This window comes from Vulpes lagopus, chromosome 14 (assembly GCF_018345385.1).
Source record: "Vulpes lagopus strain Blue_001 chromosome 14, ASM1834538v1, whole genome shotgun sequence".
In the NCBI taxonomy this organism is placed as follows: Eukaryota; Metazoa; Chordata; class Mammalia; order Carnivora; family Canidae; genus Vulpes; species Vulpes lagopus.
Window position 1 is genome coordinate 4,423,404 of NC_054837.1, and position 12,165 is coordinate 4,435,568.

The following is a 12,165-nucleotide window of genomic DNA, read 5'->3' on the forward strand; positions in this document are numbered from 1 at the left end:
TGTAAATGGGGGTTAAAGTACCCTAATATTATTGCTTTACTGTCAATTTCCCTTGTTCGTTTCCCAGAGTTAGGAGTCTCTCATGTTCTGTCTCCCTCTCTGATATTTTCCACTCATTTTCTCTCCTTTCTCCTATAATCCTTTTCACTATTTTTTATAGTCCCCAAATGAATGAAACCATATGATTGTCCTCCTCCAACTGACTTAATTCACTCAGCATAATACCCTCCAGTTCCATCCATGTTGAAGCAAATGGTGGGTATTCATCATTTCTGATGGCTGAGTAATATCCCACTGTATATATAGACCACATCTTCTTTATCCCTCATCTGTCGATGGACACTGAGGTTCCTTCCATAGTCTGGCTATTGTGGACATTGCTGCTATAAACATTGGGGTGCAGGTGTCCCAGTGTTTCACTGCTTCTGTATCTTTGGGGTAAATCTCCAGCAGTGCAATTGCTGGGTCATAGGGCAGATCTATTTTTAACTCTTTGAGGAACCTCCACACAGTTTTCCAGAGTGGCCGCCCCAGTTCCCATTCCCCTTTCTCATTTCCTATTCCCCTTTCCCATTCCCATTCCCCAGGAGGGTTTCCCTTTCTCCACATCCTCTCCCACATTGGTTGTTTTCTGTCTTGTTAATTGTCACCATTCTCACTGGTGTGAGGTGGTATCTTATTGTGGTTTTTGATTTGTATTTCCCTGATTGCCAGTGATGTGGAGCATTTTCTCATGTGCTTGTTGGCCACATCTATGTCTTCCTTTGTGAGATTTCTGTTTATGTCTTTTGCCCATTTCATGATTGGATTGTTTGTTTCTTTGCTGTTGAGTTTAATAAGTTCTTTATAGATCATGGATACTAGCGCTTTATCACATGCAGAAGAATGAAACTAGATGTTCTCTTACACCAGACACAAAGATAAATTCAAAATGGATGAAAAATCTAAATGTGAGACAAGAATCCATCAAAATCCTAGAGAACACAGGCAAAACCCTTTTTGAACTTGGTCACAGTAACTTCTTGCAAGATACATCTATGAAGGCAAGGGAAACAAAAGCAAAAATGAACTCTTGGGACTTCATCAAGATAAAAAACTTCTGCACAGCAAAAGAAATAGTCAACAAAACTAAAAGACAACCTACAGAATAGGAGGAAATATTTGCAAATGACCTATTAGATAAAGGGCTAGCATGCCTTTCTTTTTATTTTTGTGTATCTTTTATAGGTTTTATGATTTTGGTTACCACAAGATTCATATATAATTTCCTAAGTAAATGACACTTTATATTAATTTGATGGTCATTTAAGTTCAAACCCATTGTTAAAAAGCAAAAGAGGTGTTTTTTCTTTCTTTTTAAATTCTTCTTCCACATTTTATGTATACCCTGTCATATTTTACATTTTTAAAAAAGATTTTATTTATTTATTCATGAGAGAGAGAAAGAGAGGCAAAGACACAGGCAGAGGAAGAAGCAGGCTCCATGCAGGGAGCCTGACGTGGGACTTGGTCCCAGGTCTCTAGGATCACACCCTGGGCCGAAGGTGGTGCTAAACCACTGAGCCACCGGGGCTGCTCATATTTTACATTTTTAAATCATTTTATTTTTTGGCCATTTCTTTTCTACTTATTGTAGAAGTTCCTTTAACATTTCTTGTAATGCTTGTTTGTGGTGATAAACTCTTTTTTATTTGTCTGGGAAGCTCTTTAGCTCTTCAAATCTGAATGATGAACTTGGTAGGTGTAAAGTGGTCTGAGTTGTAGATGTTTTTTCCTTTCATCACTTTGAATATATTATGCTATCCCTTCTGGCTTGCAAGAAAGAGTGTCATTGAAAAAAAAGCTGGAGAACCTTATTGGTTTTCACTTATAGATAATGTTTTGCTTCTGTCTTGCTGCTTTTAAAATTCTCTCTTTGTCTTTAACCTTTAACATTTTCATGATCACCTGCTGTGATGTGGACCTCCTTGGGTTCATCTTCTTTGGAACTCTTTGTGATTCTTGGACCCGGATATTTATTTCCTTCCATAGGTTAAGTTTTTAGCATTTATTTCTTTAAATAAGTTTTTTTTTTTTTTTTACCCTTTTCTCTCTTCTTCTTCTTCTTCTGGGATCCTATAATGGGAGTGTGTGTTTGCTTGAGGAGATCCCGTCAGCTATCCTCATTTTAAAAATTCTAATCACTTTTTGCTGTTTTACTTGAGTGCTTTTTATTATCCTTGCTTAGGGATTGCTGAAAGATTCTTCTGCTACTGCTAGTCCACTGTTGATACCCTCTAGTATGTGCTTTTAAAAATTTATTCGCTTATTATATTCTTCAACTCTGATTGGTTCTTTTTTAAAAAATATTTTCTTTCTTCACTGAAGGTCTCACTGAGTTCTTCCACTCTTCTCCAGCCTCATGAGTATTTGTTTCATTCACCTCATTTTCTGAGCTTTATTTCTTGTTCGTTCTTTTGGAACGTATTTCTCTGTCTCCCTATATTGCTTGACTCTCTATGTTTGTGGGTTAGGGAGAACAGCTAGCTACTTCTAATCTTGAAGGAATAGTCTGTTTGATTGGTTTTTAAAAAAGATTTTATGTATTTATTCATGAGACACACAGAGAGAGAGGCAGAGGTACAATCAGAGGGAGAAGCAGGCTCCCTGCGGGGAGCCCAATGTAGGATTCCATCCCAGGACCCCAGGATCACACCCTGAACCACAGGCAGACACTCAACTGTAGAGCCACCCAGGCGTCCCTTGAAGGAATAGTCTCATATGGTTGTCTTCTATGAGATTGTGTGTGCTTGGTGACTTCTGGCTGGCTGGAGCTGTGGCTGGCAAGGGTCAGGGAATCTTGGGGCTTTCCAGTAGTGGGAACCCTGTCAGGGTAGCTAAGAGGATGCAGCTATGGTGGTCCAGTATATAGGCACTGAGAGCACCCATCCAGGACAGTGGAGGCTGAGATGGATACAAGCCAGGTTGTCCTAGGACACTGTGTGCATGGGATGTGCTGGTGGCGTGGCTGGATCTGTGGCAGGGTATAGGCTGGGAGTCTCTGAGTTCTGTGTAGAGAATACCCTGGCAGCATAGCTAAGACTAAAGTGGGGGTAAGCTACAGCCACCTGGGTTCCTACACACACAGGTTCACCTTGGCAGGACAGCTGAAGCTGAAGTAGATGTAAGAAAACTGAGGTACCCTGGGACTCTCCACATGGGGGGGGCGTGCCCCAAAGAAGCTGCCAGAACTGAGACAGACATAGGCAGGGGTGCTCCATGCTGTGAGGGGCCCTGGCAAGACAGCTAAAGCTAAAATGGGCATGGGCTGGAATCTCACTGGGCTCTCTGAGCAAAATACACCCTGGCAGGACAGCAGATGCTGTGGTGATTTAAGCAAGGTTGTCCCAGCACTCTCCATACAAAAGGTGACCTGGTGGGACAGTTGAAGCTGAATCAGGTACAAGCTGGGTTGTGCTAAGGTGTTCAGGGTAGGGAGTGCCCTGGCCAGGCTACTGAAGCCAAGACTGGTGCAGACAGGATTGTCCTGTGGTGCTCCACGAAGGGGTGCCCTAGTGGGGTGGCTGAAACCATGTCCACCATGGTTTTTCCCTTCCCTTTTTACCTTATCATTTCTGGAATGATTTCCCATGAATCCTTTATTCCTATTTTTCTTCCATGGATATATATAAATAACTTCACCAAAATATACTAAGGTGCTTGTTAAAAGTAGACTCTTGGGCTATCTCAAAACAACTGTGAATGATGCTGGAAATATGTTTTCGCCATATTTCCCAGACATATATTCTGACATTGATGTTTGAAAAATACTGGTCTGGAATATGTGCTTTGAGAGCCTGTGCATTAATTTTTATGGAATTTGTGCCAACCTTTAGGGTTATTAGGGATGATTTGTTTTTTTTTTCTTAATTTTTCTTTTTTCTTTTTCTCTTTATATCTTTCTTTTGATTCATTTGATTTTTATTATTTTTACCTGAGGTTGAGATTAACCTGTCTAGCTTTGCTAATGGGCACAAGGATGGATCTGGGGTGAGTCTGTGTTTTTCATGGGGTGAAAAACGGCTTTAATATGTAAACATTACTGTCTTATCAATTTATGGGCCTTTTGAGTTGGAAAGGGTATGTTTGGAACAGGGAGAAACTCTAAACTAGGGCTCTCAGGAAAAAACACTAGTGTGATGGTTGTTTTGTGTTATGTGCATTGCACATTTAGGGCTATTTCTGAGAATCTAAGGGTTGATCTGCAAGCATAATATGTGATCAAGTTGGATGATCAAGAATACATTCAGATCAAATTTATAATTGGTTCCTGTTATGATAGTCAAGTAATTGTGTAGTGATTTACTTCAATTGCAATTAACATGCACAAGATGTGACAATGGTGTGGATACAACATTCTTACCATCCCCCACACTAATGGATCATAAGTATTGGTCTACACGCCTGTCTAAAAACTGTAATTATCGCCAAAAAAATAACTTTCCAGGATCACAGAAGACCATGCTTAGATCAAGGGTATGAAAATCACAGGACTTGATGGACAGTGAAAACCTAATGTTCAGTTCTATTTGCAGGAGAAATGAAATTATTGCATATGCTGTGGTGACATAATACGGTTTAAAGTTCTATTAGTTCTATCTGGTGAAGTTAATTGGATTATTTCTAGTTTTTATTTAAAAGGGGTTTCAACTCACCATCACTGGCAATGGGATGTCAACGAGACAAAGACAGTCAGGTTAAGGAAATCTTTGTTAATTTTGTGTTCTGTTCACTGCAATGAGGAACAAAGGGATAGAGGGATATGTTGACTGGGGTTTTGGGGAATTGAAGTTGTTGCAGTAGCATTGTTTTCTACATTTATAGTCTTTATTAATATAAAACATAACAGAGGGTTCAGGCCAATAAACTGTAGACTAAGATTCATGACATTGCTTTCCATGTGAAATAATTCCCTTATAGCACATAGCATTATACAAGAATTGTCTTTTTGATTGTTTGCCTGGTTCAGAGTTTGACTAGGGGTGGTCCAAACAAGGAGTGTGTGGTGGTGGGTAGTGGTCGTGGTGCATAGAACACTGCCGAGGTTGGGGTTTGTGTGGGGTTTGTTTGCTTTTCTGTTCACACTGGATGGCCTTCCATTATCCCTCCTGAATTCTTTAAACCCATTTGCTAGATTAGTTTTATAACAGATTGTAATACACGACGTTGTGAAGGACACTTGGGTTATAAGTAATTTTTACATTGTCATAGTAACGTTCTCCAACAGCACTGCAGGGTATTTCCATTCCAGTATGATACATCGACCATATTATTGGTATCTTGTCTGGAATTAAACATCAACTAAGTTCAAAAGTAATTATTTTTTTTTATTTCAACTCTATAAAGTATACAACAGGCACTCGGCAATTACAGCTGCAGGAAAAATACAGAGCAAATCAAAGCAGGTTAATTTTATGAAAAAGTTTTTAATCTACATCAAAAGAGTGCAAGTGGTCAATGACCATTTGATGACAGTTGTTGCATTCTGACTAACAAAGGACTCTTTCATGTAGAACAAATTGTAAGAGGACAATCAAGTAACCATAGCTGTAAGAATACAAAAGAACTGACCAGTTGTAAAAACATCATACAATGAAATAAATTGGATAGATGATACTTGAAGAAATGTCCCTTGCCTCGGAAAGCCCAAACCTCTGAGTCACTGTCAAGGTCCCAGAGCTCTGTTAAGTCAGGGGCAGATAAAGAGGAGGGCTAACAACACACATCCAATTTTATCTTTCCAGGTCTGTTGCAAACTTGCCTCATAAATGATTTGCATATACAAGAACTCAGAAAGCATCCTGTTTTGTTGAGGAGTGCACCAAGGTACGTGTTCATCATTGGTTTCATAACGAGGTGTGGTTAGCAGTCACTTTCCAATTTTTCTTTTGAGTTGGAGCATTGGTAATGGAGTCTATAAAATGAGACGTTAGAACTTGACTGCACTCATTGTTTTTTTTTTTTTTAACTGAATCTGCACAGCTTAGCAAAACAGGAATGCCTGTATACAGACTGATAGTATGTCATATATTAATTTGACCTGCACATACATTTTACATTTCACAGAAATGACGCTGTATCTCAGTAACAGATACACAGCTCTGGTACATGTAACAGAAATAAGAGAGCGACTTCATCATTTCTGTAATTCATCAATATTATATAATAAAGGCTTATAAATTGTTAGCAGAAAGAACTGTAAAACGCAGCAAGCTAAGAAAGGACAACATTTTGAGGTGTATTTGTCTTTGTCATGCAGCATAACACCAAATTTGTTTTTTAATAGGATGCCATGAATTTAAGGCACTTGCAACAATGCCAGATAGCCAGGTCATGTTCTAAACTATGGAACAGATGAAACCATACAGTTGACATAATTTTCAATAATACTGACAATTATGACATTAATTCAAGTCTACTTGGACCTAAAAACAGTATTCAATACAAAGAAAATGAAATAATAATGCTGTGAAACACTAAAAAAAAGTTATATGTACCACAAAATATCACACAAAAATATCTATTTACATAAATATTTGTCTGTGGTCCTATTGTGAAAGAAAACGTCGTTATGGATAATGCACAGATCACCTCTACCGTATGAAATCAGTTCTGCTATCCTAATTTTCAGTATGGTAGCTGACTTCTGTAAATTTAGTTCACCATCAGTTCAGTCATGTAGAAATAAAACAACAAAAATTCAATAGCTGAATTTCTATATCACACGTGTGATTCACATGCCTATCCCATAATTTTAAGTAAAAAAAAAAAAAAGTGACTTGTAAAGAATATCATCAAAGAAATTTGTTTTAAATGCCACATGGATCTGACTCTCAGGTGAGTAACAAAGAAGATAGAAACGTAAAAATCATTTATAGCAATTTTCCAGAACTCGTTTCCTCTAATGTGTTCAATTTATCTCAAATATCATGATGTTCCTTTCCTTGGCAGTTTGCAGTTTTTCCTGTGCGCCAAGACACATGGAAAGCCCTTATTTCCCATACTCAGAGTAGTAACAAGAAAGTCAGTTAACAAATCGAACAAGTTGGCACTATTCTAACTTACCCAGATGTTCTTTAGTGTGAGGAAAAAGAGAAGGGGCGTGAAAAATTCAGAAATAATGTGAGATGCGCTCTACGAAGCTGACTGTGATTTTTAGCCCTAGTGTCTTCATTAAGACAAGATTTAAACACTTGAATTTCAGTGCTGAAGATTAGAGGACTGTTTTTCTCTTAGCAACTTTTTGGAAGATGTAGTTCGCCTTCTATTGGTTAGTATGCGATGCCACAGGTGAAATGCAACAACGATGTGCTAACAAGTAGGAGAAATGGTAGACCGTTCCATCGAGCCGCTGCTACTTCTTCATTCCTCAGAGGACTTGTACATTGTTGTCTTAGACTTGAACCAGAGTTCCAACATCTGCAGGGAGCGCTAAGCTCTGGGGCTTTGGGGGGGGTGGTATTTAGGTAAACTTAGTATTCTAATAAACCTCCACACTCTAGCTTTCCACAAAAACCACTGAACATTGACCACGGTGTTGAAATTATATACTTTTTCAAAGCCCGGTTAAAAGCAATATAGAGATGCTGAAATAGCATTCAGAGCCGGATCTTAGGTTGATATGTTTAATTTTTACATTCTGAAATCTGTAGAAGAAAGTGGATATCTTGGGGGCATAAAGGGATTGTAAGCAATTATTCGCAAAGGAGGGAAAACTCTACTGTAAGAATAGCAGTAACCTCTTGGGATCAAAAGTTTAACATCGCTTTATTCTGATGAGAGATAATATGCCCTTAGTATTTTTATTCCCCAAATGTTTCTTAGACTGTTATGTTTTGATACCATATTCTAAAGTAGCCTTAGTATGAAAAATTCCAACAGAAATAATAAGATATGCCTCCTGGGATATGGCAATAATGACCTCTGTGGACATATTTTTTGGCAGAAATGTTTACGTTTGATTGACTTTAAAAAGAAACTAAATTTTATACCGGATAAAAGCAACCTTCAGTTGAGTATCCCAAACGCACTCATGGTTCCAAATCAGGATGACAGCTCGTAAGACTTTGCGTTTGTTTACGCAGGTAAAAACACTCCTTGTCCAGGAAAAGCTTCCGACCGGTCTGCTACTTAGGACGGCTAATTGGCCTTAACTCACCTACCAGCAGAGGGTTCAGTTTAAACTGCTCCTTCTTTCCCCTTCTTGGAAAAAAAAGCAAATCAGTGTGGTATTTTCAGATGCATTTCAGGATTGTGATATTTCTGTCCTACTTAGCCAAAATTTATGTTTAAGAGATCAGGGTCCTGTTTTCTTCTCTACTCCCTTCCTATTCCCATAACGTGCGATGAACTCACACTGGCTCATTGGTCAAAAGGTAGACAACACCTGGCCAGGCTGGTCCCACTCCCTGACCTCATGTAAGCCAGGTTCCTTATCTGGTGAGTCTCAACGATTTTGTGCTTTCTTCTTCTTCTTTTGGTTCAGGCCTAAGACAAGAAGCCAGTGGAATGGGTTTTGATCCCCTTTCCGCCTCGACCCTAGGCTGTGTTGTGTCAGTGAAATCTGATAGGAGTTCGGTTGGTAAATGCAGTGAAGAATGCTTGAGTCTCTGGCTACACAGGTGATGATTAGAATTTGTGTTGTCTGCTTAGACACGGACATTTACAGATGAAAGATATACATAGCACCTATATAGTTTATTTTTATTTTTATTTTTGGATGGATCTTAGTCCCGCTCCACCCCACCCTGCCCCCACCCCAAGGGTTTATTCTTATAAAAGGGACTATTTTAAGCCTCAGTCTGAGGGCATGTTACATAATAAATAAAAATCGGTTGGCTGCTAGTCATTTATTTCCAGGACCATCTTGAAGCACAATATTTGAAAAGATATGAAATGGTTTGTGAGTTGCTTTTTTTTTTCCCACTCTGTCATGCCAATTTATCAAAAAAGAAACAAAGATCATGCATGTTGTTGTTTTTTTGTTTGTTTTTCAATCCTCTGTGAAAATGCGTATATACCTGCTATGAAAGTTCTCAGCAGAATCCATAGCAGTTGTGCTTTTATCATATCAATTTTTAAAATCTGTCAGAAAGGAAAGGTAACATTCAGTCTCGTCATCAGCACTGCTGGGAAATTAAATCATGAAACTTCTAGCACTGGTTTGACATGAACTCTGTGACCAGTAGATGTGTGGCCCTCTTCTAAACGGTATATACACCGGCTTGCGCTAATATATATCCTACGACCTCACTCGAAGGAAAGGAAGAGCCCAGTTTTGGTACCATGGCAATCTATCGTACCCAATATATTATTTTTTTATCTTTTCGATAATTCTAGCAAGGTACAGACTCTTTTACTAGGTTGAAGTGTTTCTTACAGTCTTTCAAATTATAGTCAGAGCAAAGCAAGATCATTGCAACCACAGAAAACCTCTCTTTACTGGTGTCAAAGGCTTTGCTTCAGGACCACCATGTCAACTGCTATTTTTTTAGGATCAAACAGAAAACATGTAAAGAGCACTATTGTCATCTAAGCAATAAGTCCTAATGCCACTGTAGTTACCGGAGCAGCATCGATCAAAGGCATCATGGTGACCCCGAGCACTTATCTTCTCTCCGTCCCTCAGGTCTGCTGGCAGCTGTGTCTCAGAAAAAAGCTGACTTCAGCAAGGCAGAAGCAGGTAAGAGAAATACATTAGAAGTCTATGTCCCATCCTGAGTTGTCATCAGGTGGTGGTTCATCATTGTCCTCAGGGAAACTGTCAAAATTGCTTGTGTCTGTGGGTGATGCAACCTGCGAACGAGAGAATGAACAGTGGGAGGACTTCTTGGTTGGTGAGTCAAATTCCAGATTGGATTTTTAAAAAATATTGTTTTTTTTTAAAACTATTTGATTTATTTATTTGACACAGAGAGAGCACACAAGAGGGCAGAGGCAAAGAGACAGGCCCTGTTTTAGGCTCTCTGCTCAGTAGGGGCTGCACCCCAGGACCTTGGGATCATGACCTGAGCTGAAGGCACATACTTAACTGACAGCCATCCAGGTGCTCCTAAAAGCATTCTTTTTTTTTTTTTTTTAAGATTTTATTTTATTTATTCATGAGAGACACAGAGACACACACACACACAGAGAGAGAGAGAGGGAGGGAGAGATACATAGGTAGAGGGAGATGCAGGTTCCATTCAGGGAGCCCGACATGGGACTCAATCCAAGGTCTCCAGGATCATGCCCTGGGTCGAAGACGGCGCTAAACCGCTGGGCCACCTGGGTTGCCCTAAAAAACATTCTTTATTCATTTCCTAATGAACTATTTTTTAAGGGTCTATCAGGCAGCAGATTTTGTGCTTTTTATTGAGCGTAACAGTGGTGAATAAAAATAGACCTGGCTCCTGCTGTTTTACTCTGGCAGAGGGTATGCTGTATAATTAAAACAGATAATCACAAAAATCTCTAAATGGTTATCAAGTTTGGTAGCTGCTATGAGGAAAAAAGACATGACAGTCTAGGTGATGATGAGGAGCCTCTTTGAAAAAATATTATTTCAAAGGTAAGAATCCATGAGTTTGATAAAGAGGATATAGCACATGCAAAGGGCCTGAGGTGAGAGAGAGCGAGTGCTTCATGCTATGAAGTAACCAAAAGAAAAGGCTAGTGTGGCTGCTGTATAAGAGAGGAGAGGAGTGGAAGGAGAAATAGGGGAAATAGGCAGATATCAGGTCATGTAGAGCCTTGTAGGCTGTCTTGTGGCTTTTGCCTTTGCATTTCAAGTATAATAAAAAGGCATTTCTAAACTCTAGCCAAAACTCTTGCAAATTTACTGGGTAAAGTCCAATTTGTAGAGCATCAGTAAAAGTGGTGAAAATCCATACTTTAGGACCATTTATATATTAATATTGAATGAAAGATATACGGGCATACCCATAAATCTATCCCATTCAATATTACTGTGGCAGAAAAAGAAACCACTGATAGATTTAGGTACGTATCATTTAGGCTAACTATCCCTCCAAGTTCCTTATTCTACTTTTGTTCTAAAACCAAAACCTCATGCATGCAATTAGCATCTGTATTGGGAGATACGATAATGGGATTTTTCTTTTGTCTGTAAATAAACATAAGCCTCCACACAGAAATAAATCTTAGAAGTAGGGAAAATGTTTCTGCATAAAGAGCAGTCTTGAGTTAGCTGGAAAAAATAGAAGTATATACCTGATTACCGCCAAGCAGCCCTCTGTCTCTTTGTAAAGATGCAGCACATTTCATCAGACACATGCAGCATTAAATAAAAATATGGAAACATGCAAACACTAAATCACCGTTAGTGGGCTGCCATGTAATGAAACACCTGATGTGTTCAGAAAAGACAGTGAAGGAAAGAGGATCCCTTTTTTTTAGGGCCCCATGAAAGGGTAAATGAACATGGTATTGCCTGGGAGTACTTCATTTGAAGTGATATGGGGTCAGGGAGGAGGAACGGTGTGGGGCATTAAAACAAAAAAACAAAAAACAAAACCCACTATGACCCAGGAATTGGTAGCTATTGAAAATGGTTGCCGGACTGTTGACCAAACCTAGTCAGAAACCAGGGGGCAAAGAGATGCTCTGAGTGGCCCTTATGGGTCAGGCTCTTGGGAACAGAGCAAGATGGGGTGTAAATTAGGATCGTAAAAACAAAATAACAGCACATTGCCCTAATGCACCCAAATACACTCTAATATACACTACACTGGTCATAATTCAAGAATAGGACTAATTCATTAAAGTTGTTCATGTATTCTTGGGCAATGACATGTGAAGTTTATGCATTACGAGAAAAAAGAAACTGGTTGTTGGACACTCCTTATGCTCTTCTGTCTACATCAATGTATATTTAACACTTACTCTACTAAAGGTCTGCTCTTATTCACATGCAAAAGATATTAGAATAAATAGTTTAGAAAGGTAATGGTAAAACAAACATAAAACGACCATCTCCTAATTGATCTGTTTTTTAAGCTTGGATTTTGGTATCACTATTCGAATGTGGTACTTTCCCCTATAGTTTATTTCAAGGGATCATAGGATGAAACTTCAGCAACTGACATAAACACCATGATGTGCATCACACGAGTATAAACTGGGAAG

The 12,165-nt window shown here is 39.0% G+C and overlaps 1 protein-coding gene across 3 annotated transcripts in view; it reads right to left on the reverse strand.

Moving 5' to 3' along the window:
• Positions 1-5,345: 5,345 nt before the first annotated feature.
• PRKG1 (protein kinase cGMP-dependent 1) overlaps positions 5,346-12,165 on the reverse strand; it is a 1,197,769-nt gene continuing 1,190,949 nt past the window's right edge. For all 3 annotated transcript variants that reach the window (XM_041728585.1, XM_041728584.1, XM_041728586.1), the window contains one exon: positions 5,346-9,834. In XM_041728585.1, the coding sequence (XP_041584519.1) occupies positions 9,736-9,834 (99 nt within the window). In that variant the 3' untranslated portion in view covers positions 5,346-9,735. The remainder of the gene's footprint in view (positions 9,835-12,165) is intronic.